General features: G+C 39.7%; 1 protein-coding gene across 3 annotated transcripts in view; it reads left to right on the top strand.

Annotated features, from left to right (window-relative positions):
- The window catches only part of ZCWPW2 (zinc finger CW-type and PWWP domain containing 2), an 81,706-nt gene extending 55,006 nt beyond the window's left edge, over positions 1 to 26,700 (top strand). For all 3 annotated transcript variants that reach the window (XM_079794912.1, XM_079794913.1, XM_079794914.1), the window contains 4 exons: positions 13,544 to 13,602; positions 14,964 to 15,031; positions 22,070 to 22,194; positions 26,220 to 26,700. In XM_079794912.1, coding sequence (XP_079651038.1) covers positions 13,544 to 13,602; positions 14,964 to 15,031; positions 22,070 to 22,194; positions 26,220 to 26,381 — 414 coding nt within the window. In that variant the 3' untranslated portion in view covers positions 26,382 to 26,700. The remainder of the gene's footprint in view (positions 1 to 13,543; positions 13,603 to 14,963; positions 15,032 to 22,069; positions 22,195 to 26,219) is intronic.
- Positions 26,701 to 27,475: the final 775 nt, after the last annotated feature.

The following is a 27,475-nucleotide window of genomic DNA, read 5'->3' as shown; positions in this document are numbered from 1 at the left end:
GCTCAATGGCAGCAGTCTGAATGAAAGAGAATAAGTCACACTTAATTGTTTTTTTATTTTTAAAAAGAAGGGGAAGATCTAGATTGCTCTAAGTCCCTTCCTGCTCTAATATTCCATGAACTATAAAATATTTATAACAGCTCAATAAGTACTTTCAGAATGTCAAAAGGCTGGTGTAGACCAGAGTAAATATCTGAGTCAATTAGCCTAGAAATAAAAATCATTTTAAATGAATAATAGCAGTGGTATGCCAGGAGTAGCTGATGGTGTAGCCTACCATAGATTATGGAAAGAGAGAGAGAGAGAGAGAGAGAGAGAGAGAGAGAGAGAGAGAGAGAGAGAGAAGAGAGGAGAGAGGAGAGAGGAGAGAGTGTGTGTGTGTGTTTAGGAAACAGAAAATTATGGTGGAAAGAATACAGATTTATGAATGAGCCAAATCTGCTTTCAAGAGCTAATTCTGCTACTGAGTTGTGTGACGTTAGGCAAGTTAACACTTCTGCACCTCATTGAATTAATCTCTGCATTGGGAACAATAATAATCACCTTGTATGATTGCTATAAAGGTTAATATGAAAAGCAATTATAATAGCATATAGTTAATATATTTTAGTAGGTGCTTGTATAATAAATGCTAGCACTTTTCTCCCTAATTTCTCCTTAAAAAGAGATAGGAAGTGAGGACTTAAGGACATTTAAAATTCTCAGACTTGTAATAGCATCATAGTTCTATTAGATAGTTAAGATTATGTAGAAGTCTTTTTTTTAAAAAAATAAGTCCCACATTTTCATCATGATTTACTTTTTCAAAGTAATGTTATAACATTATATTTAGAGGATAGAATTTTAAAAATCATCTAAGAGTCATCACTTAATTAAACCAAGTTTTATTAATTTAACGCATTTATTTACAGTTATTTCTTTATACACATGTCTAAATATAACATGTATAAGTATATATACTTTCTTAACATAAATGGAATGAATTCAAACTTTACTGTTTCCCTTAATAATATTTTATTGACATCTCAAATCAAATCTGCCAAATCTTAAGTGATTGCAGAGCATTTTATTTTATGGAAATGTCTTAATTTATTGAACAATCTCCTAGACATTTAGGTTGCTTTGATTTGCAAAATTACAAATGAGAAAGCAACAACATCATTGTACACAAATCTCTGTATATGTTTACAGGAAAGATTACTAGAAGTAGGCTTCTAGTAATAAGCACATTTTAAATTTTGCAAATTTGCCTAACATCCTTTACCAAAAATCCCCCCAACATTATTGTACCAGTTACAGTCCCATCACTAGCTTAAGGGAATGAGTGGCTTAGCTTGCCAATTCTAGCCATTTTACAGTCAGTCTTTTTTTTCCTTAAAAGTTAATACTTTGTCAATATGTTGCAAACATTTTTTCAGTTTTTCTTTTAAAATTTATGTAATTCTTTAGCCATATAATAAAACTTTTCTCTTGGGGCTTTAGAGCTTTTGTGATATGTTTTAAAAGATTGCTCTTTCATTAAAACAAAATATATTACAATTCACTTAACTTTTCTCCTATTGCTACTGGTAACAATTCGATGAAAAAACTAGAGCAAAATGAATAAAGAGACAAGTTAGGTGATAGAGCCAGGATTCTCTCTGTTCATTTTGCTTCAGTTTTTTTTTTTTTTTCAGTGTAGAATATTACATATTTCTAATTAAGGCTACCCCAAGAATGTGTTACTAATGGCAAAAAAATCTCTTTTTCATTCTGTTTGATAATTTTTTGGCTTATATATAAAAATTATGTGCGTATGTATGGGCATTTTCCCATTCGTGCAAGAATGGGCCTTCCTCCCCTGGCTGCCAGCACAGCCTTCGCTCCGGCCCGGAGCCGCCTTTCTGCCTTGGCTCAGGCCTGGAGCTGCCTTTCCACCTTCCTACGCTGCCCAGAGGCCCAGAGTGGCTGGGGCAGTGCGGAACTCCTGCGTTGTCGCCATGGAGATGACATAAGCATCCCACCCCCAGCGGCTCCGTGCCTGCATATGCAAATTAACCCACCATCTTTGTTGGGTTAATTTGCATACTCCTGCTTGGCTGGTGTGCATCGCGAAGGTACGGTCAATTTGCATCTTTTTCTTTTATTAGTGTAGATACACTTTGTTTTTGTTTTTTTGTTTGTTTTTTTTTAAATATATTTTATTGATTTTTTTACAGAGAGGAAGGGAGAGGGATAGAAAGTTAGAAACATCCATGAGAGAGAAACATCAATCGGCTGCCTCCTGCACACTCCCTACTGGGTATGTGCCCGCAACCAAGGTACATGCCCTTGACCGGAATCGAACCTGGGACCCTTGAGTCCGCAGGCTGACGCTCTACCCACTGAGCCAAACCAGCTAGGGCAGTGTAGATACACTTTGAAAGGCAAAATTAATGACCACTCTTTTTTTTTTTTTTTAAATTTCTTTATTGATTAAGGTGTCACATATTTGTCCTCATCCCCCCATTCCCATCCCACACCCCTCCCCATGGATGCCCCAACCCCCTGTTGAACTTAACCATTGGTTAGGCTCTTATGCATGCACACAAGACCTTTGGTTGATCTCTCCCTTCTCCCCCCACCCTCCCCTATCCTCCCTCTGAGGCCCGATAGTCCGGTGCCTCCTTGTTTCTGGTTCTGTTCTTGTTCATCAGTCCATGTTGTTCATCATTTCCCCTAGATGAGCGAAATCATGTGTCACTAGAGATGTACTTATAAGAATTGAATGTGCGACGGGCAATAATAGTTATGCTGACAGGCAAAAAATCAGTCTGTAGTGAGTTTCTTTCTGGACCAACAGTTCTTTTGAGACCCAATATCAATGTCCACCAGTTCCTTATGAGTACATGTCGGCACTGACCCCTCAGCTCTGGATGGTGGACAAATGGTGATAATGCAGGTCCTACTCCCTCTGGTTTGGTCTCGGCCGGACCCAGGGGGGGCATGGCTTCACCCGGACCCGGGACCCAGGCTCACCCGGATCCAGGGGCCCGCGGCCTCGCCCGGACCCGGGGCCCAGGCTCACCCGGATCCAGGGGCCCGCGGCCTCGCCCGGACCCGGGGCCCAGGCTCACCCGGATCCAGGGGCCCGCGGCCGCGCCCGGACCCGGGGCCCAGGCTCACCCGGATCCAGGGGCCCGCGGCCTCGCCCGGACCCGGGGCCCAGGCTCACCCGGATCCAGGGGCCCGCGGCCTCGCCCGGACCCGGGGCCCAGGCTCACCCGGATCCAGGGGCCCGCGGCCACGCCCGGACCCGGGGCCCAGGCTCACCCGGATCCAGGGGCCCGCGGCCTTGCCCGGACCCGGGGCCCAGGCTCACCCGGATCCAGGGGCCCGCGGCCTCGCCCGGACCCGGGGCCCAGGGCTCACCCGGATCCAGGGGCCCGCGGCCTCGCCCGGACCCGGGGCCCAGGCTCACCCGGATCCAGGGGCCCGCGGCCTCGCCCGGACCCGGGGCCCAGGCTCACCCGGATCCAGGGGCCCGCGGCCTCGCCCGGACCCGGGGCCAGGCTCACCTGGATCCAGGGGTCCACGGCCTCACCCGGACCCGGGACCCAGACTCACCCTGACCCAGTTCCCAGCCTCACCCGGACCCAGGGGCGCGCAGCTTCACCCGGATCCGGGACCCAGCGGGGTTTCGTCTTCTTGATCCCATTTCCTGTTGGTCAATTCCATCTCAGTAATTCCTTCGGCCATTTTCTCAGAGCTCCAGGGCAGCCGCCTCAGAACTCGTTGGGCGGCGGGCTCGGCGAAGCTCCGGTGTGCCCGGTGCGCGGCAGCGGGCTGGTCCGGGGTGGCTGCGTCGGCCCTTGGGTCTGCAGCGGTGGCCAGTCACCGAGCGTGCGCACCTGGCCGCTTCCGGGGCGTTGAGATTCTTGAAGGACTCGGAGGTCAGCAAGCGCGGAGTCTCCCACCCCATGTCTCCCAGGGGCTCGTCTGTCCATGCTCGGCAGCGAGTGGGGCCTTCCCCTCAGCCGGAGACCGCCGGGGGAACTGCGCCGAGCACGTTCCAGGCCGCCACTGTGTCGTCTGAGCCGTAGTTCTTAAAGTGTGATCTTTGGGTCACCGGCATCAGCATCATCCCGAGTACCCCTCTCTTTTATTCTAGTTGTAGAGCATCTGCTCAGTCAGCCCTCCAGTGGTTCTGGATGGTGTCTGCTCCGCTCTCCCGTCGTATACTCAAAATTGTTGTGGTAGGCAGCAATCAGGCTTCCGCCCTATGCCTCCATCTTGGTCTTCCTTTGTATAGTTAAGTCTTGATTGTTGTTGGTGTCGCTGTGAGGAATTGTCCTCCAGGCCAATTGGCCGTGCAGATCCTCTGTGTCTATAAAGGAAGAGTTGCTGTGTAGGAGACAGATTTATGGGCCGGGTCTTGGTGCAGCAAGGCTTTGGCGCTCATTGATTCTGCCTCTGGAATGTGTCCTTTATGCGAGTGGTTGAAATCTGGTGTCATCTCACACCGACCACTAGATGCCCTCGTTTCTGGGTCTCCAATGGTGTGTAGGTCAGCTACTACCTGAGACCACTCAGCAGGACTTAAGGCAAAAACTGCAGTTTCCTCCTCCTGTCTGAGCGTCCCTAGAGCAGTCCGACTAGAACCGCAGTTTATCTGGTCAAGCTGCCATCGGGCAGGCCACCCACATGCAAAAGCCGTTGCTTGGAGCCCAGGTGTGCCTGCAAGACGTGCGGGGCGGACCTGCAAAACGAGCGGGGCGGGTCTCAGGGCGGGGCGGGGCCTCAGGGCGCCACCAGGCCATGGCGAGGCGAACCGCACTGGCTGCAAGTCTGCTTTTTCTGTTTTCCACGTTTCCAAGCCCCCTCATTCCGCACTCCAGCGCAGCTAACACTGATTGCTGGGCGCACCTCCACAAGGAAGTCACTCCCACTCTCCGACAGGAAGGCCGAGAGTCCAGCCTCTTCCCGCAGGCGTCTGGGGAGCTAATCTCCCCTAGGGTTGGAACAAAAGTCACAAGTCCCTTCCCCCGACCCACGCGCCTCCGCACCTCAGCTTCTCCAGAGTTCGCTCTTTCCTCTTCTCTCTTAGCTGTAAATCCACCATTCAGCCAGCTCTCCTGTGGTTCTGGGTGGCAGACGCTCTGTGTGCGGCGAAGTTCCTTTGTTTAACTTTGAAATTGCTATGCGCGAAGTTCCTTTGTTTGACTTTGCTGCCTTCTTAGTCCTCCTCTCTCAAAATGGCTAGAGGACTTGAGTGTAAGACAGGAAGTCTTAAGAATCCTCTAAGTCGGTGTTGGCGGTCTCCGGGGCCCCGAGGATCTCAGTGGGGAGCTGGGCCAGGTCGGTGACGCGGGTGGGCCCGTCTCGCAGAAAGATGGTCTCTTCCTTCACCGAGAGCCGCTGCGCCGAGTCCGCGGCCGCCGCCACAGCAGCTGCCGCGGCGCCCACGAGCTCATGGCCCCGGCTGCGGTGCTGGCTGAGAGGAGCCGCCGCCCGGTCTGGGGAGACGCGAGCAGGAGTCGCCGCGCTCACCAGTCCATCTTTTAGTTGTTTTTCCAAAACTGCCATGCGAGGCAGCAGATCAGCCGTTCACCTCCGCCGCCATCTTGGCTTCTCCTGACCACTCTTTTGATTTATACATTTGTGTATGAGGAATTTAGGCTATATTTTTTCCAATGAAAAAATATTTTTCCTGAAATTATTACAAAAATTCTTCATAATAAGCAGGACATTTTCATTAGCCCAATGGAAGGATAAATTGCTTACATTTTATGACTAGATGTCTGGATATTTGTGTTAATTAATAAGCTTGCTTACTAATATGGAATTCATATACTGAAATTCACTTGATTCACTTAGCTTTATATTCATCTTTCCACAAAGATAAATATTATAATAGATCCCTCCTGCTGGCTTCTAGCCCCAGGCAGAGAGAAATATCAGAAAGAATAGTAAGCAGAGGAAACCCTTGGAAAGAGTCTCAGACAGGCTTCAAACTCATTTAGTTTCCTGGTACTTTGTGAGCATTATTCACTTTTCCTTGGACCACTATTCTCCAAATTTGTATCATTCAGGTATTCCATCACCATTTTGCCATAGTTACTATAGTGATCTTTCATTCGACTTATCTTTTCCTTAGTTTAATTTTTTTAAAATATATTTTATTGATTTTTTACAGAGAGGAAGGGAGAGAGATAGAGGGTTAGAAACATCGATCAGCTGCCTCCTGCACACTCCCCACTGGGTATGTGCCCGCAACCAAGGTACATGCCTTTGACCAGAATCGAACCCGGAACCCTTGAGTCCGCAGGCCAACGCTCTATCCACTGAGCCAAACCAGCTAGGGCCTTAGTTTAATTTTTTATTGAGGTCAAAGTTAAACACGTGAAATGCACAGATCTTAAGCATAGAGTTTGATGAGGTTTTTTTTTTCCTATGTTATGCACTTAGGTAACTGCCATTCCTGATCAAAATAAAGACCATTGTTATCACCCCCTAAATTTTCTTATTATAAATTTTAAAATATAAATGTTGTCTTTTGATGTGCATTTTTAAATAGTTATAAATATGTACACATTAATATAGAACATTGTCCATTTATTACTTTAAATCAATTCGTGGAAACCTTAAAATAGAAAGTTCTTTTCATATTAATTTCAGAGGAAAACTGTACTACCAGAAAGCACTGTAATGAAATAGCCTTCCAGGAGAATAATTTTTAACAAAATACTCTTTAGTAACTTAATAACTAAACAACCTTGATTTGGTTGTAAAATTTACCTATATTTATCTTAAATTACAATCTATAGGAATTCTACAGGATAACTGTTAATAGTAAAATATTAAAATTAGGCAAAATGGATTAATCTCTGATATCCTTTTATAATATACCAATTCTGAGAGCAAGTAAAGATCCTTTGATTCAAAGTAACTGTTTTCTGGTGTGGATGATTGTATTTGCTCTTTAAACAAAAGAAAAGTCTACTTTGGGACTTGTTTAACCCTTGTTTGATTTGACTTTCAGTCAGTGGATCTGACTTCAGCCAGATTGACCTTCTTGTTCTCCTAAGATGGGCAGGGCATTGGGAGGAGCTGGGGATAGAGGAGAAATGTGCATCAGAGTGAGAGCAGCAGAGGTGCAATCTCTTTTGGTTTTCATCCCTGGAGATAAAACAGCAGTGTCCTAGTGTGGGGAGCATGCTATTCTCCAAGTTCACAGGGCTTGTGGTGGGAGATGTGTTGCCTAGGAGTAGTGATAGAGGGCAGTTTTTTCATCTACATGGCTGCTGGGCAGCCTGTTTTTGTGGGGTTGCAGCCCTAAGGGGTGCTGTAGAAAGTGGACTTGAACAGGGAAGGGATGTTAGTGCTGCCTTCCTAAATCAGTGATTTGTCTCAGTGCAGAGATTTATCTGAGAAAATTCATTTTAGATATGCTGATCTGGTGCTTAGTAAATGGAAATTCATGTTGTCAGCAATTTTTTCTTTTGTCTTTTAAGAATTATTTTCATCCTAATTACTAAAAAACAAATACATACCATTTTGAATGTCACCATTTATAATAATAGAATATTGTATTAATTTTGTTTCTTGATACATAATACTTATTTTCAAACCCACTTGGAATTCAAGTTTATAAAATTTCACATGGTTGTCACAGATTCCAGAAATTCAAAACTTTTCAACTATAACTTTCCACATTTTATATTCTATATTTTAACTTTGAGCCAGAAGGCAATAAAGAGAATTCTACCAAATATGATCGCTTTTTTGTTAAGAAACAAAAACTTCTTTAACTCCAGGCCCAGTTATCACATAAAAGAAATGTCTAGGTGTTGCCCTTTGTTATTTGGGACTAAAGGCTCTTCAATTTATTTTGCTGATTATATTCATTACAAGCATAATACTTTCTCTCTGATCCAGTGACACCTAAGTCATGTCTCCAACATCAAGCTATACACAAAATGAATCTTGGTTTCTTTTAAAGGTTAGAATAGTTCTCATTCATCATCTTCCTCATTCATTACATTAAAACTAAAAACAATGTTACTCATCAATAGAGTGGTTATTGATATATCATACCATTGGAATTTGAATAATGAATTTTTATAAGTTATAGCTGTTGCATTAGATATTAAATGATCTTTCTAAACCTAATAGTAATTACTACTGTTTTCCTATTTGCAAAGGGAAAGTGTAAAAATACAGTGTTAGTGAAAATTAGTAGAATTTCCTTTTAACTTATAACTCACCTATAACTTCAAATTTGCTTTCTGCCCACCAGTCTTCCAACTTTTCATGTATATTAGAGAAGATAAACCTATTTACTTTCTTTGAAGACCTATAAATTATTACTTTTTAATGATTTAAAATTATAATGACTTTGAGGTGCTATTTATCTTTCTTTTTGCTTATGTATTTCGTATTTCCACTTTGTTTCAAAAATTATTTGCTATACCATGGAATATGTATATTAGGTACATACCAAACAGCTATACTCCATGGTTATCCAGATTAGACAAAGAGAGGTATAGATGAACCTGGGTTTAAGACTGTCCTCCATTTCAACCTCTGGAATCATCAGAAACTTGATGTAAAGACTTGGATCCAGACAATATTTTTTTAAAGAATAATCTTTCTTTTAAAATGTTGCTATTGTGTAGATACAGTCTGTCTATTTCTCTGTAGGAGAGAGATAATCTTTTACACATTGCTGGCAATAAATTCTGAGAACACTTGACAGTAATTCATGGGTTAAAGAATCAGACTGGTGATCCTTACTAGTTGATGGAGCACAAAATGGTAAAACAGGTAACGAAGCTCTCAATATTCATTCTTTTGTCCAGAAAATATGGGTAATATAGGTACTATAACCATTGTTCTATGTGCTTCAGATTTTAAAATTTAATTGAAATAAGTATATTCTAGAAAGCCTTCCTTAGAAACATTATCTTCTTCCAGCATTCATCTTGCTAAAATATCCAGTTACTTTAGATAAAACTATACACAAATAGGAATTATTTTCAATAGACTCGGATTTTTAGAGCATCTCTAATTAGAGGTCAAATAATCTAATTCAATTCAGTCAGGTAAACAACTGTGACATAAGTTCTGCTTTTCATGGGCATCTTTCCTCCCAGGACACCCTGTTTTGATTAACCCTTAGTATCCTTAAGCTCTTTATAGATATGAGTGAAATTTGAGCAGTTTAAAAACAAATAAACAAAAACCTCCTGAATTTCTGTGTTCTCGCCCTGGTATAGAAATTAAGACGAAGGCTTTAAAAATTATCAAGTGAAGTACATAATCATAGAGCTTCTTGAAGTGTCCTGTTCCTTCTACTGTCACCCAGGATTGGGAGGTGTTTAATAGAAGGTCTTTCATGCCTTCTGTTTAAGGTGGTCTTGTGGCCAACTTCTATTTTTAGGAAAGATACTTTCTGTGTCTCAGCTCACAGCTTGAATACACACTTCAGTGTTTTCTCTGGTAAGCCCCTCAAAGCAGAGAAATTCACAGCGCTTTAGTGTGAACTTACACATGGCTGAAGAAATAGGGCAGGGGACAGCAGGATATCTATAAGTCATATTGCCAGGGACTATCTGTAATATTGTTCAAATCTCACAGGAATACTGAACTCTTCCAAAGATTGGCTAGACTGGAGCATATGGTAACTGATGGACATTTATGCAGATTTGTATTCTCTCTGTTGAAATCATGTTGAAAATATGGCTAGAAAATGCTCATTTCAACCTTCCCCTTTTTCAAAGAAGTGTTAAAAACAATCATTATCTAGGCCTGAAGACTTTATTGTTGTACTCTCCAGATACTCAGTGTAAGTAATAACCATCATTTACAGTGCTCCATGAAACTAGTTTTCATCCTTATGCTAAGCTTATTTTCCCAGCAGATTTTCCAGTTAAAATGAGAGCATTGGCTGTTCTTTTGTATGATAACTTTTGACAAAGAGTTTGTGTACATTATTCAAGGCACAGATACACTTTTAGAAATTTTATAAAAGTAGGCAGCTCTGTAGTGATTATTTGACTGACAATTACTCTCAAAAGAAGGTTACGAAATATATTTGTCTTCTATGAGCATAAAATGCTGAATCAGAATTTTATACCCTCAGATTTAACACAAGTAACAAACTTCTTCTTGTTTAAAAATAAAAAATATTTTCATTTTGGTGAATAGTGACTTAAGAAAATAGACAATGTCAAGTCAGTTTATGCAGATTACATAAATCTGATATAAACACCATTATATATATAGTAGAGGCCTGGTGCACGAAAATTCGTGCACAAGGGAGGGGAGTCCCTCAGCCCAGCATGCCCCTCCTCATAGTCCGGGAGCCCTCACCGGATGTTTTACTGATGGCTTAGGCTCGCTCCCCTCTCCAGGAGGCGACCGGCCAATCAGGTATATAGATACTTTCTGGAGGCAGCACAGACTCCTTCCCTTATTTCTTTCCTCTGTGGTTGGAGAACAGGGGACTAAAAGGAGACAGAACTGTGGCCGGGCCTGGGGCTTTTGTAGGCAGCGGAAAGAGGGAGAGGGCTGGGGAAAGTCCTCCCTTCCTTCGGGCCCCTCCCTCCGTTTTTTCCTTCTCGTGGTGGACGCTTGGGCCTTGGACCGACAAGAGCCCAGCGACTGTGGTGTTCAGCTCCCTCACTTCTCAGCTGAACGTACAGCTGCCTCACATTCCAAGTGGGGCTGTTTTCAAGTGACTAAAGCACTGGGAATCCACAGCTCCCGGCCTCTCCCCTCTCGGTTTCCTCCTTGGGTCGGTTGCAAAATTCACCGAGACACGGAAGCAGCTCTGCGCTGGGGCGGGACACACGCAGGCAGTGCCACGTCCCAGGTCAGGGACACAGGCAGACAGTGTCACATCCCTGGCCAGCGATGCAGGCAGGCAGCTTCACCTCAGCACTGGGTGGGACATTAGTGCTGGGCAGGCCTGGGCGTGCCTCCACTGTGGGCGGAAGTCCCCGCCCCCATCCCCGCCCCCCAGCTCCCCTGCAGGTGCAACCTGTTGACTGGTCGTGACTTGGATACCATAACGGACAAATTAGCGTATTACCTCTTTATTATATAGGATAAAGAGGTATGTATGTATGTATTTTCAGTCCTGGAAAAAAATTTGAATTACTCCTTGAGATTGAAGATCACAAAAAGAAGAACAATTACTTAGTTTTCAGCCTCATGAGTGTTTCATACAAACTTCCCTTGAATGATTATTAAGTTATTTAAGTTGTTTAATAATACTTTGAGGAATTATTAAATTCAGTCTTCATTTCATAGTTAATGCTTTTGAATGTGTAATGTGAATATCACTCTGCTAACTGCTAAACATAGTAAATTTAAAAAAATTATTCTTACCTTTGTAGTTTAGATGCTTGATTCAAAATTAGTAAAATCAAGATCAGTAAAACTGTGAAAGAATTCGACAAAGCAGGCTAAGAAATTCTCACTTTAGTAAGTTGAAATGAAGACAAAAGGCGCTAACAAATATACTGAGGTGAAAGTTGCACTGAGCTGTCTTAGAAGCTGAGGATAAATGGAATGAATTTGTTAAATGCCTAAGTCACCAACAATGGCAGTACAGAATGGACAGTAACATCAACTCCATTTTTTCTTTATGCTGATATGCCTTTATCCTATCTTTCTCCCAACAATTATTAATTTATTCCACATACACTTCATGTGCACCTACAGTATACAAGGTGCGACATGGAGACAACGTGCATTACCCAGAGAGAAGGTAAGTCTTGTATACAAATAATTAAAATGTGAGAGCATATCCTGACATAGATCATAACTTTTATCACAGGAAGATCCATGGGAGAATGTGAGTTCTTCTATAGCTATTATTTGATTACAAATTTATTCAGCTATATTTTGGGTTTTGATTTCTTATTTCCTTTCTTATCTTATTGCATTTTAGTCCGTGAATATGGTCTGTGAGATAGAAATTATTTTAATATTTTTGAGACTTCCTTTGTGACTCAATAGGTGGTCAAATTTGCAAATGTCTTAGGCTTGAAAACAATATGTATTCTGTAATTACTCAGTGCCAGGTTTGATATGTGTTTATTAGATTAAATTTATTATTTGTTTTGTTGAATTCTCCTATTTCTTCACTAATTTGTGTTTGCTTTATAATTTTTATGAGAAGTAAATTAAAATATTTTAACTGTAGATTCATCAGTTTCTACTTTTGTTTTGCTTTGTATATTTTAAGGATAAGATTTTAGGTACATACAGGTTCAGGACTATTATACTTTCTGGGTGGATTTTTTTAGCATTGAGTAATAACCCTTTTATCCCTGATTATGTTTTTGACTTAACATCCGATTTTTTTCTAACAGCAATATTGCTACATTGGGTTCCTTTTGTTAATAGTTATTGATATAGTATATTCTATCTCTTTTCAATTTTTCTGTCACTACTTTTTTATAATTATACCTTTGTTGAGATATAATTTATTCACTCTTACAATTCATTGAATTTTAGTATGATACAGTTGGGCAACCAATACCACTATCTAATTTTAGAACATATTTTCATTACCCCAGAAGGAAACCACATACTCATTAGCAGTCACTGCCCATTTCTCTCCTCTCCAGAGTCCCTGGCAACTACTAATCTACTTCTGTCTTTATGGATATGCCTTTTCTGGATGTGTCAGATAAATGTAACAGACATGTGGCCTTTTGTTTCTGACATTTCTGACTTTTCACTTAGCATAATGTTTTCAAGATTCATCCATATTGTAGAATGTGTCTTTACTACTTATTTTTAAAGACTGAATAATATTCCGTTGTATGGCTATACCACATACTATCTATCTACTGATGGACATTTGGGCTGTTTCTACTTTCTGGCTATTATCAATAATGATGTTATGAATGTTCATGTACAATTTCTGTGTGGACATATGTTTTTATTTCTCTTGGGTGTATACCTCGCAGTGGAATTGCTAGATCATAGGGTAACTTTACATTTAGCATTTGAGGAACTGTCAAACTGTGTTCCAAAGTGGCTCCACTATTTCACATTCTCAGCAATGTCTGAAGGTTCTAATTTCCCCACATTCTTCGTTGTATCTTTGCTGAATCATTAAAACCCCAGTCCCAAGTTCTTTGTGCCCTATCCTGGTGCAAATTCCTTGTGGCCTTCACCATGCTAGTTCCCACCTATATGGTGTTGCATTCCTCATGTTTCTGGCACATACATATTTCTTTTCCTTTCTTTAATGGTTATATATGAATTAAGACTTAAAAAGTTGTTTTACTTAGTATTTTTATGTGTATGTGAAGGTGACAAACCTGGATGCAGGGGATAGTATTCATCTGAATCAGCCTGCTGTTCCTGGAAGTTGAGCAGATCAGTGCAATTGCAGGGACTGTGAAGTGGTTGACTTAGAGTTGACCTAGGGTGTTGTTCAGAGCTCTGGTCCAGAGTTTTTCTTCTGGGCTAAATTACTGGGCCCATATAGGATCCACTATTTTACTGAGCTCATCCAGTCCCATATGAATTATCTCATCTTTTTTGTTGTTGTTATTTACAGTTGCCAGTTTCCAAAAATAATACTGAAACGAAAAAGCCCAAATTCAGAAAAAGGAAGAGGTATGTTTTTTTTTAATTAAAAAGTATTATAATAAAATTGAAATATATATTGGGTTTACTTATTATATGGCATTTCCCCCTGGCTCTTGATTCTGTTTCTCTAGGGAGACAATTGGGTTTAAAATTTTCTAAAAGAATTAATAAAATGATAAGTAGTAGTTTTAGAAGTATGGAGAAAGTTTGGTGTTTATACAAATATGTTGAACCAGGACTTTCAAAGATTAATATCATGTGAGCAACTAGATGAGAAGCAGGTTTTCGGTTTAAAATAGGTAATGGAAACCAGAAACAGGTATTTATAATGAACTAATAAGCACTGATGACAAATTTTAGTGTTTATCATTGAACCAGCCATTGTTTGTTTGTTTATTTTTAATGAATGGTAATCAGTACTGTGTTAAAGAGAGTCCTACTCAAAGACTAATTCTGATAGTCCTTTTTCAGAAAATGAATAAAGTTTTAAAAATCACTTTAACTGTCTTATCTCATTTATATTTCCCAGTAACCCCATCAAAATAGGTAGGGGGAGTACCACAGTCATCTCCATTTAAAAGGTGAAGAAATTGTGGCTTAGAGAAGCTAAATGGCTTTCTCAAGATCTTATGGTTAGAGAAAATGTGTTTGGACAAATGTTTTCTGACTCTTAATCAGCAACACCATGTAGTGGAATAGCATGGATTTTGCAGTCAGACAGAATTTAGTGCGTCATGCTCAACTACTTACCTGTGTTGTCAAGTTGCTCAACTTCTCAGAGCCTTAGTTTCTTTACACAATGGGAGTGACAATTACTTAGTGGGTTTCTGGGGGAAGGATTACATGAAAAAGCCTATGTAAGGTGCTTGGTAGATTATTAGTGCTTTTCACCTAGAGAGAGCCCAAATGAATACTATTCCCCTTTGATTTTTCACTGTATCATACTGTCTTACAGTATAAAACAATGAAGAAAGAGTATTTTAAGGTAAATATATACTCACTAGAGGCCCAGTGCACGAATTTGTGAACGGGTGGGGTCCCTCAGCCTGGCTGGCGATCGGGGCTGGCCAATCGGGGCTGGCCAGCCAGGGGGAGGGGCCCTGGCTGGCAGGGGAGAGGGACTGCAGGAGGTTGGCTGGCCGCAGGAGGTTGGCTGACCGCAGGAGGTTGGCTGTGGGAGCACACTGACCACCAAGGGGCAGCTCCTACATTGAGTGTCTGCCCCCTGGTGGTCAGTGCACATCATAGCTACTGCTGGTCATCCAGTCGTAATGGTCGCTTAGGCTTTTATATATAGATATAATTTATTATTACCAATGAATATCCATGAATGATTTAAGTATACATGACTGATTATTTGAAACTAACTATGTCACATTTTTTTCTAGGAAAGCTATTTTAAAATGCTGTTTTGAAAATGTTTGTTCAGATGATGCCTTATCAAAGGAAAATATGGGTATGTGAAGGCCTGTCCTGCTTTTAGCTCTTTTACTTCTATTTAATTCTACCAAATATAGTTGTAGTCCTTTGAAGAAAAATAATGTACATATATACATATCTGAGAAACATTAGTGGGTTATTTTGGGTATTGATTTACATTCTAGGGCTTTTCAATTGTCTTTACATTCCTATTAGTCTACTGCTCCAGATTTGCTGTTCCTTTATGAAGTTATTCTCTACCAGTTGTCACCCCCCCCCCCCCCCCAACACACACACACCATAGAGATCAGGAGGAGAGCTAATTATGTGCAGCTTCTTTACCTCTCCAACTATCAGTTTCTTCATCTGTAATCAAGAGATGCAGTGAAAACTGGCTTATCCAACATGGAGAGGACTGTTTCTGGAAATAAATTTTTTAAAAATAAAGTACAAGCAGTTGTGGGAAGAAATATCAGCAACAATACATTTCAATCCAGACCTCTCCATTCCAAATGGAGTGGAGTGCCAAAGGGAGAGAAGGAAGAAAAGTGGCAGCCTGGGGCTCCCAGCTGAATAGCCGCTGGTATTAGAACACAGTAGGTGAATGTGGAATGCAGGGAGAAGGTTTTAATTTCAAAAGTGCTTTACCCTTTGTACATTTCTGTGTCTTGAAAAGCAGGCAAATGCTTATTTGCAAGATGGAACTTAGGCAGCCTTACAGAGGTTTCAAAGCGCAGTAACCCCCCAGAAGTTATTCATGCCGTCCTCCCTTTCACTTGTAGCCACCCCCAGCTCCTATGGCACTGTGTTTCAATTAGCTAAATAGTCACATATTTATAGTCTCATTGAAAGAAAGAAAAACAGGCAGAGAAAGGTTGGGATAGTTATTATTACTTTTAATCCTTTATTCTTCTCCTAAACTACTACAAAATTCTATTGTTTCTGTCTCTTCTTATTTAGCTGCTGCTTTCCTTTTAATTAAGGTGCCCTTTTGGGCTGTTTGGTCCCTTTGCCTCACAAGATCAGTTCAGATATTTCTGTAGCTTATCCCTGACTGAGTTCCCACGAGGAAGCCCTGGCACTGCAGCTGAGGGCTCCATCGCTGGGATCCTTCTACCCTCCAACTTGCAAGGGGTGCTGCACAAGAAACCCAGTGCAGTCGGGAGCCCATTGACAGGAAGTGACTCTTCTGTGTAAACGAGTGAATTCATCTCAGGACTTATCCATGGGAAGGGAAGCCTTTTTAGGAGTCTCACATTCTGTGTGGCTTTAAAAGTCTCAATGTTAATGGTTAAAATAGCCCAATCTGTGTTTTACTCCTCCATCTCATTTGAACATCTGAAGAGCTGAAACATCTAGCCTACAGTTTTCTTTGCAAGAGCTGTCTACATATTGAGAGAGTAGTTATTTAACAGTAGTCTAACCCTCTTCAGATATTTTACCTGCTACCTATATTTCTATGGATCCCTAAATGCAAGCCTCCAATATCTCACATTTATTCTTAAGGCAGAATCAACCCTAGATCAAGTAATATAGGAAAATTATAACATCTTCTTCTGGAATCTCTGCAAGCCCTACTTTTTGGACTAGCTTTCCTATTGGTCTTCTGCTCCAGATTTGCTGTTCCTTTATGAAGTTACTAGAGGCCCAGTGCATGAATTTGTGCATGGGTGGGGTCTGGCTGGCCCGGCCCCAATCGGGGTGGATCGGGGCCAGGCCTGTCTGGAGGAGGAGACGGTGGGAGGTTGGCTGGCAGGCCCACCCTGATCAGGGCCTGATCAGGGCCAGGCTGGCTGGGGCTGCATGAGATTGGCCAGCAGCGGCCCCACCCCCCCCCCATTGGGCAGGTTCGCTAGCCACAGTGGGCGTCATAGCGACCCGTCATTCTGGTCAATACAGCGTTCCAGTCACTGGCTTTTTATATATATAGATTCTCTACTAATTGTCACCATCACACACACCCTAGAGATCAGGAGGAGAACTAATTAAGTGCAGCTACTTTACTTCTCCAACTATCAGTTTCTTCATCTGTAATCAAGAGATGCAGTGAAAGCTAGCTTATCCAACATGGAGAGGACTGTTTCTGGAAATAAACTAATTCTTGTGAGGCAAAAGGACAGAATAGTGAAGAAAAAGTTGAGGAATCATTAAATAATTTAAACTGTATACCCACTACTATGTAAAGATTTAATCTAAGATATAACTATTTGTGGAACATGTCTGTATTTTTTGGAAAATTGATACAAGGAATATCATGTATTATACAGGGTGGGGCAAAAAGTAGGTTTGCAATTGTGAGTATGTGAAACAGAGTTTATTCTTGTATTATTATTATTTATTAATTATTGTATTATTTTTCCATATGAGCAACTATAAACCTATTTTTGCCCCACCCTATATTTGTATTATCCCTATAATTCATTTCCCCCAGTGTTTAGGGATAAGAAAGTGCATCTATGATGATGAAATATAAATAGCAATAATAATAGCAATGAAAACCAATACTTATAACAATTTCTATATATCCTCACTCTTTTCAGTATTTTATGTATTAGTTTAACCCTTATAAGATCTGTATGAGGTTGATAAAGTAGATATTATATCTCCCATTTTATTGATGAGAAAACTGAGGCACTTAAGAGGTTATATGACTTTTCTAAGGTCACATTTTTTTCTTTCTAAAATTAATCAAAGTGTGCAGCTATTTCTTTGGTTGCTTTAAGTACCAGGAACCTTAACCTTTTGCACTTGGATGTTGAGTGTGACTCGACACGGTTAGCATTAGAATAAAGGAATCGAGAAAAAAGCAAGCGAGTGCAAAGGGTTAAAGCTATTTTTTTTTTAATGTACACCACTGGTACAACTACTGGTCTAAGCATTTTAAAATGTAATTATTGCCATTAGTATCCCCTTTAATGAATTGATTTTTATTTCTTTTAATCTTTGAGTTTTTATCATTTTTCAAATTATATCTCTATTTTCTGTTGGTAAATAGCTCATTTCTTTTGGGTGAATAGACAGTCTATAAAAGTTTGATTAAAAAAGATATTGACATATTAATAATTACCCAGGGCAAACTAATAATCTATTAGCATTCATTATTAAATTAGCAAACGATGTATTCATAATCGACTTGGGACATGTAAGCATGGAAGGGGATGGTTAATATAGAAAAGGCCTGCATCGTGGGGTGAGTCCTATCAAGAGCATGAAGAGCTTGGAGCTTGGGTCTGGGAAGTAGAAGGGGTGACAAGGATAGAGGTGATATCTTACTACTCAAGACAAATCTTACCTCTTAGTCAGATGTGATTGGTCTTCATGCCCCTAGTACAAAGCCTTGTGCTTCCAATTTCTGTTTGTGTCCTCAGGAATGATGCTGTCTTCTCCATTACATTTCACCCTGTATTTTACTCATCTCTATATTCATTGTAAGCAGACAAAGGAGTGTTTGTGGTTACTCAAAATCCAAACAAAACCAAGTTTTCTATAAGAATGCCTTCTAAACGTCCTTATTGAAACGTCCCTGCAAATTTATTTAATATGATATTTTTTAGTGCCAGCTTTGGGGTGACCCAACCAGTAGCCTCTTTATATAAGAAGGAAACAGCTTCTTTAAACATTTAATAGAGAAGTAGAGTTGAAAGAAAACTCCATAAATATGCATTTGAAAGCTTTTAAAATAGTGACTGATTTATTGAGACAAACAGCATTTCTCATTGGGAATGGAAAAACAATTTGATTTATTTTACAAAACTTCATTTTTAAAAGCCAGATACGGACTTCAGCATGAGATTTCTTTTTCACTTTCTCTGAGTGATGGAGCAGCTGTAATGCTATCATTTTACTCTGAACAACAAATTCAAAGAAGTCAGGGAAACTACAGGATAATCAGTATTGATAGAAGATGATTGGTCACACAATCAGCAAAGGCATTCATTCTGTCTCTATCTTTGGAAGCTATCATTGACCAATTTTGATAACCTAGTTTGTAGATTACAGTAACTGCTCTTTCTTGAGAATTATTTTTGAACTCTATCAGTTCACAAAATAGGAGTACCTATTTAGAAAAGCAAAGCTCCCGTGGCTCTGGAAACAGGATTTGACATCCGTCAAGTTGGTATTACGAACCCTGGTTGACTTATGAAGTCATCCATTACTTTATCTACCCTTGTTCAAAAAGCAGTGTACATATTTTTCCAGATCACTTGAAAACAGAGAGCCTACAATGCCATTCAGCACTGATGTTCATTATCATAAATTGATTGTATTTTAGCATAGCTTTAGAAATATAAAGATGTTTTTGTGCCATTTTTCCTTTACAGCATAGCTCAAAATCCATCTTCTCAACCATGCATTAAATGTCAGTGTCAATAGCCATAGACTCAGAATGTAAAGCAGGAAAACACAACACCTGTGAGTAGGGCTGGAGAATCAGTGTAAAGTAACCACAAGTAGTGGTCTGTTAGGTAACAGGTTACTAAGTGAAAAGTTTGTCATATATAGAGGTCAATTTCATTAACAAAATTGCTTCAGCAAAAATGTACATTCCTCTAGAAAATTCTGGACATAGGGTTGCTTTCATATTTTTAGATAAACTTTCCAGGTGATTCTTATGCCCACCAAACTTTGAATTCTGTCGTTCTAGAATGTAATAGTTCAGACTTCATGTTCTTAGGCTTTAGCAGTTACCATAGAGCACAGATCTATGTGGATGAAACTAACATATCAATTATAATTTTTGCTTGTTTTATTTTTGAACATAGGAACTGGTCCTAAAGTGTGGAATGGCTTATCAGAATGCTGTTTTCAAGCTGTTTTGAGAAAACCTAAGATTGGCTGTGAAGATATGAGGGCCAGGAAGTCTTATTGGTCTAGACCAGGGGTCCTCAAACTTTTTAAACAGGGGGCCAGTTCACTGTCCCTCAGACCGTTGGAGGGCCGGACTATAGTTTAAAAAAAACTATGAACAAATTCCTATGCACACTGCACATATCTTATTTTGAAGTAAAAAAACAAAACGGCAAAAACACCCGCATATGGCCGGTGGGCTGTAGTTTGAGGATGCCTGGTCTAGACCTATTCTCTTGAGTCCCTGGCCCTTAGTAGGCACAGAATAAATATTTGTTGATTTAATATAAAGAAAATTGGGGAAAGCAATAAATATTGACAGAAAAATTTCTTTTGTAGACAAAATTATAATGTGCCTTGGCTGGTGTAGCTCAGTTGGTTGAGCGTCATCCCAAGCAATGAAAGGTAGCCTGTTCGATTCCTGGTCAGGGTATATGCCCAGGTTGCGGGCTCAATCCCTGGTAAGGGGGCATGGAGAAGGCAGCTGATAGATGTTTTCTTTCACATTGATGTTTCTCTCTCTCTTTCTCTCTCTCTCTCTCTCTCTCTCTCTCTCTCTCTCTCTCTCTCTCTCTCTCTCTCTCTCTCTCCTGTTCCTCCTCTCTAAAATATAAAATAAAATAATTGAAAATTGGAATGTGAAAAATGTAAACTAAAAATTGTTTTTTCAGTACTCTAGGGACAACCAGGGAAGGATAAATATTATCTATTTAATAATCTCCCATGACCTTATTTAACACCATTATTTAATAAACAGTGTTTTAGCAGAATTTTAAAATTTCTTTCTTACAAATAATAGGTAAGAGAAAATTATCAACAAAGATGATAATAAAGTATAGCTTCTTTTGAAATCGAGAAAAGGAAACAATGCATAAAACTTTTCACATTATAATTTTTGTTTTTTACCTTACAACAAAACAAGTGTGTGTGTGTGTGCGCGCATGCGCATGTGTGGCTATAATCTCATGTGGATATATATCTCACTTTTCCTAAACAGTATTAATAAGAAAAAAATTAAATGCATTCAACAGTTACATTAAAAATTAATGCTGTTGCTGAGAACACCTTGCTTCTGTATTCAATGATAATATTTTAGCTCTGTAGTGTGTATCTTGCTGGGTCTATTTTCATGTTCCATGAACTTTCAGCTGTTCTATGTAGTCTGATTTGTGGTGCTCTGCCAATGAACGGTGGATAATAGGAGGTGGTATGTCAGATTTTTGTAGCCAGAGTGGAAGGTGATGGGATGTATATTCATGGCCTTTCTCTTTGAATCATGTTGCCTTTGGAAGGACTTCTCAGGTGCTCCATCTGTCTCTTGTGCAGGACAGCAGGCTCCACATGGCCTCCTTTCCTTGATCATTACCTCAACAAGACTCTATAGCAAATGAAAATGCTTTTTTTAATTTAAATCAGAAATTCAGTTGCGTATTGTTAATCAGTAGTTGAGTCTTTAGTTATAATAGGTGTTTATTTCTTTGGGGGGTATTGTTTTATCTCAGCAAGTTCAGTGAATTATCAGATTTTTTTGCCAATTTAATATATTCCTGTCACAGTAGCACATACAAAAGAAACTTTTAAGTGTGTTTTTAAAAACTATCAGATTAGGCAATTAAGATGTGTTGATAATTGGATTAGGAATAGACTAGCCTGTGTCTAGCCTAGCCACTTCATCATATGGCTCCCTTTTAACGAGTAATTTTAATGGTTTATTGCAGAGATTGGTAAACTGTGGCCCTCAGTCCTACCATTGGATGCCTGTTTTTATAAATAAAACTTTATTGGAACATAGCCCCTCTCATTTGTTTGTGTACATGTCTATGGTTTGCACTACAGCAGCAGAGACCATCTGGCCCACAAAGCCTGAAATATACTCTCTGGCCTTTCACAGGAAAAGTTTGCTGACCCCTGGTCTATTAGTAACATAATTTAGTTTAGTGTCCTTGGCTCCTGATTTTTAAAAAGCACACATTTTAGTGAGCTTTTGTTGTTTTGGGGTACTTAACACATAGCAAAAATGTCATCTACATTTTTCAAGGAATAATTGTAAAATATTCACCTTGAAATCTATAATAATTTTGTATCAAGTAGAGGGCATATGTGAAATTTATACAAAATATTATTTCTTGTAACATTTGGAAGATTTCCTCTTTTGTGGTGGCTAAGATTATGAATTAGATTGAATTAAGATGTAGCATATTTTACTATATTAATTATGTTTCTTTAGTTGTCTCTGAGACAGAAGTTTTACTAAAAGAACTGGAGCAAATGCTACAGCAAGCTCTAGAACCCACAGCAACACCCGATGAGCCCGAAGAAGAACGTGGAGAGGAAATAAATACAGGAGAAAAGGTAATATTGATAGTTATAAGTAACAATTTCAAATTCTTTACATGGCAGAGATTGTTCCTGGGTGGGCATTTTAAGTATATGGAAAACCTTTCTCAATTCTCAAATTTGAGCCCTTGATTATCATGAGCTGAATGATAAACTAGTAGCCTGTTGAGAAATCAGAATAGATCTATCAGTCTTTGAAAAAAATACCCGAGTCTCAGCAGAGGTGCTCTTTTTGTTTCAGATCTTTGAGGTTGGAATTGAAGAGAGATGGAAGGGGCTTAATGTAGCGAAGGGAATGCCACTAAAGAGGCCTCCTCCGCACTGCCAGTCTCCACAGTCAGGAGGGGCACTGGGGTTAGGGCAGCTGGGGAAATCTGCCCTGTCTATTTCATGCATAGAGATAGCTTCTATAGGGACAGGCTCCATTATTAAAATACTAGATAGAATCTTTTATTGTAATACATTTCACCATTCATATCTAGACTTGTCCTTTTTTTCCTTTTGGCCAGCATGTTGGGCTGAGAAAGACCACGTGTCCTTAACTTTATTTAATACTTATATATGACAACAGAAATTTAAATTGGTTGAGAAACTGCTCAGCACATGAGCTCCATGTGTCTTTTCATGGTTTGTCTTACTTAACTCCCAGGTCATTAATACAGAGCAGCGATGTGGTAGGTGTGAAAAAAATAAGTCATAAGGCAGCCACTTCCACAGGCAGCATAGCTGTTCCCTGAGTGGTTAGGAAGGAGAGTGGCAGCGAGGAGTCAGGTATCCTTATGGCGTTATTCATTCTCTCATTCAATCATTTAGATTGGTAGTGGGTCTGGAGTTCAGAGCACAGTGGTTAGGAGCTCTGACTCTAGACTATAGCCTGCGTCCCAGCCCTGGTCCTGCCACTGACAACTTGTGTAATTTGGCAAAGTTGCTCATCACTTGCCTCAGAGGATTGTTTGGAGGGTTAAATAAGACAAACTGGGAAAAGTGCTCAGCGTAGTGACACCTACGGTTAGTTGTTACTACAGGTGAGAAATGGCAATGGCGGTCACTAGAGAGAAGGAGTGCAGAGATGTCTTTATCTCTTTCCCCACATTCTCACTTTGAGTAACTACTCCTCATCCCCCCCAAAGTGAAAATACTGTGTACACACTTTGGAAGGCTGCCCAATTGCATGATTTTACTCAGAACTTCAACAAGAATAAAGAAGATTCTTAAACACCTCCTTTATTGACTTTGAAATCAAGAGAATGTACAGAATTTACAATTAAGGAGATCAGTGTGTTAAAAGAAAATATGTAAAATTAATGTTAAAAACTCTTACTGAGTTGAAAAACATGATAGTTTTATTAATCAGTTGAAAATGCTATTTTTCCATTTAGAGTTCCTTTTTTTCAAAAATCTTCTTTTCTGTATCTCACTTTTTATAGAACAAGATCTATAGATTGGTGATGTATCTTATATTTAACTAGAGACCTGATGCATGAAAATTCGTGCAAGAGTAGGCCTTCCTTCCCCCGGCTGCCGGCACCAGCTTCCCTCCGGCATCCAGGACCCAGTCTGGCATCCCTCGGGCTGCCTGCGGGTACCAGGGACCGGGCTGGCTTCCCTCCGGCCCCAGCTTTGTCAGGAAGGACGTCCGGTCTAATTAGCATATTACCCTTTTATTATAGATTACTGTACATTTTTCTTTTCTAGCAAATGTGTGTTTTGTTTGAGCACCATATGGTTCTGTACAATGTGTTTTCAGTCTTTGCAGTTCGTCTTTTCAAAAATACAGCCAGGTTGATTTTTATAGAGATGTCCTGGAGCTTTTACAGTCACAGAACTGGCTTCTGTTTTGCCATTATAACTAGTAACTTGATAAAACAGAAAATTACTTCTGATTTTTATTTCTTCAGGTACAACACATAGTTTTAATACATCACCAGGCAAGAGCTTGCTTTTTTAGATTCTTGTAATATTATATGCTTTCAAAAGGCATTTAGGAATTGTAAAAATTAACCATTTTAACTCGCTGGCAGGCAGGGGAAGGCCTCCTGCCGACTGGTTTATAAGCCACTCTCCACACTGAGCTTTGTACGTCTGGCATTCACACCAGGCTCAAGATATTTAGGGCCTTGTTCACTTTTAAGCAAGAAGAATAGCAGTGAAACCAATGATCAAAGCTGGAATAATTTCCACTTTAAACGCAAAGAAGTGACCATCTCAGGGGTTTCTTTTCTTCCTCCCTCCCTTCCTCCCTCCCTCCCTCCCTCCCTCCCTCCCTTCCTCCCTTCCTTTCCCACTTAAAATGTGAGCGGCGTTTTGTTTTTAGGAAAAAGTGGCCTCTTATAAGCTAATCCACCAAAACGAACCACCTGATAACTTTAAAGTTCTGAGCATGTTCATACTCTAAGCAAATATTGTCTGAGCTATTTTCAAAGTTATAAATTTGATGATATTTTCATCATTCACTTCACGAGTTTTCAAGTTGATTTCTCGCAAGCGTCTATACTAATGGATGAGAGTAGCAACATGCTGTCATACATATGGAAAATAAGAATTTATTTCTATTTGTCATTTAGGAGTCACCTTCATAATTATGTTCTTCTTTAGCTGATATTAAAACGGGTCGACATGTCCTAACTTGGCAAGCAGTGGGCGGGGATTCATTTCAGATTTTTATAAAATCCATCTGAGTAATTTACAAATTAGGTAATCCATTTACAAAGAAAACCATTTACTTAATAATTATTTATATTATAGTATACTTTTGATATATGAAAATACTTATTTACATTTTTTCCTTGATTTTCCTGGGAAGTTAACTCGAATGAACCTTGAAGTTATAAATCTCCTATGTGTGGGTATGTTTGCATTGTTTTTACCAGTGTCCTGTCTAAACAAGCTTAAGAAAACTATCACTGTTTGTGAGGAATGCAGATGCTTGTGAGAAGATGACCACAGAAAATGTGACTAAAATAGCTTTAAGTTGTACTTCCTATATTAGTAGTTTTAAAAGTAAACAAATATAGAAAACTCACAGAATTAAAATGATCCAATTTTTTCAAAATTAAAACTAAAAGTGTAGTGTTGGGGAACAGACAAGACCTAAGTTTTATATTAACACTAGAGGCCCAGTGCACGAGGGGTGTCCCTCAGCCTGGCCTGCACCCTTTCCAATCTGGGACCCCTTGGGGGATGTCCAACTGCCGGTTTAGGGGCATTAACTGCAACCATTAGGAAAATCATACAGAATGTCCTTGACATACAAACAGTGTGGTTTTATGAGTTGTTTTAATAATAATGGCCATTCCTTTAAATAATATCTGCTTACATACAATACAGCTGGTACTGTGTGAATTCAGAATGTTAATATCACAAAATCTTAGAAGGTTATAGTGGAAATAACCTTGAATTGTCTAGTCTAAACTTTTATAAATATTGGAATTCCCTTTTCAAAGATTTTGAATGCTTTTTGTCCTAAGAAGCTTAACCAACTTTTGAGGCAACCCATTTTCTGTGAAAGGACTGGAGGATTCTGGCGGGGCTGAGAGGACTGGGCGCTGCCATCTTGTGGCTATGGGTGCCGCCATATTTGTGATGGTGTGATGGTCAATTTGCATATTCCCTCTTTATTAGATAGGATTTACTATACATTATACTATATATAGGAGTCATTTTTTGACCACCAACATAACAGAAAACTTTGTGTAACTCAGTGATGGGCAACCTTTTGAGCTTGGTGTGTCAAACTTGGCCAAAAAACTGAGCATAACTCAGGTAGTGTGTCACTTTGAGGAAAAAACTAACTCCAAGACTCTAGTCGCAAATGTTTCATCCTCAGGAGCAGCAAATGTTTCATCCTCGGCAGGTGGCTGCGTGTCATCAGAAATGGATACGCATGTCAGTGCTGACACGCGTGTCATAGGTTCGCCATCACTGGTGTAACTGCTGTCGTTCAAGACTTATCAATTACTTTATGTTTTGTTCAAATAACTGAACCTAGTCTTCAGATACAGTTGAGGTAGTACTGATGAATTGTGTGGTTATTTTTACAGTTGCCTCAGTGGGGCCCTGACGCTCCTGCAAGCAGTCCATTTGAAAACCATTGTGAAGAGGACTATGTTATAATTGACGGGATAAAATTAAAAGCTGGGGAATGTATTGAAAACATAACTAACAAGTTTAAAGAAATCGATGCTTTGATATCTGAATTATAGGGCCTTATCAATATTTTCAAAAGGTAATTATAAAAACAAACTCAAAAACTTAAAATGTTTAGTGAAATAGGTATGTATTATACCAAAGTTGATATTTGTAATAACTTTCTACTTTATATTTTGAGGCTATACATTGTTTTGAGATCCAATCAAATGATATTAAAGTTAATGTTACAATTTTAGAATTTAAGAAACCCTAATGTTTGTAGTTTGTTTTTCTTGTTTGCCCTAAGTTTAAAATGGGTTATGAAACTTACTGCAAAAATACATGCTTTACAATGGTTATTTAAGTCCTTTATTCAAATGTGGATGTTAAGGTGGCTGACAAGTTATTATATTTCTTACAGATAATTCAAATCTAATATGTTTAGAGAATGTGTATTTGTAGTAGAATTAAGCTACTACAAAATAAAATAAAATGTAAAAATGGTTATATAATAGAGTTGGAGCTTTTCTTAAAAAGCAAAAATGTTAATTGCCTTATTATATTGGAAATAATTATTTCAACCACAGTGCTCAAATTTGGCTAAACTCTGTTGGGGATCTTCGGAAGATCAGAATCCAGGACCCTTTTCCGCTGAATCAGTAAATCTGGAAATGGGGATGGTCAAATGTAGTTAAAAATCTAGACAGATAAGTTAAACACATTCACTATAAAACAAATCTAAACCATATAGAAAAGTGCAAAGCACATCCTGCAATACCACTCTCAACATCTCCCCTGAAACCCATTCCTTAGGGATTGCCTTAGTGGGCATTGGTCTAGATAGAGTTTTGTACACATCATGGTGTGTGTCTGTGCACATTCACCTCTAGTTCCAGCTCCGGCTCCCCCTCTCTTCCGGATTATAAGGGTAGGGAAAAGGACATTCCAAAGAAAAGCAAGAGAGCATCTGGTACCTGCTGTTAGTTGAATTAGCTGGAGTGACATGTGATAGCAAGAAAGTAAGCTACAACAGATGAGGGCTGTGTAGACAGGTGGAGGAGCTTATAACTGTAGGGACCAAGGGAAGAGTTTAAACAGTGAAATCCCTGTTCTACTTCAGAAAGATCTCATGAGCGTCAGGGTGGAGATTAGAGTGAGAGAGAGTGAC

The sequence above is a fragment of the Cnephaeus nilssonii genome, assembly GCF_951640355.1.
Source record: "Cnephaeus nilssonii genome assembly, chromosome: 17".
Lineage (NCBI taxonomy): Eukaryota > Metazoa > Chordata > Mammalia > Chiroptera > Vespertilionidae > Cnephaeus > Cnephaeus nilssonii.
The sequence above is the reverse complement of the archived record's forward strand: the minus strand, read 5'-3'. Positions and strand labels throughout refer to the sequence as shown.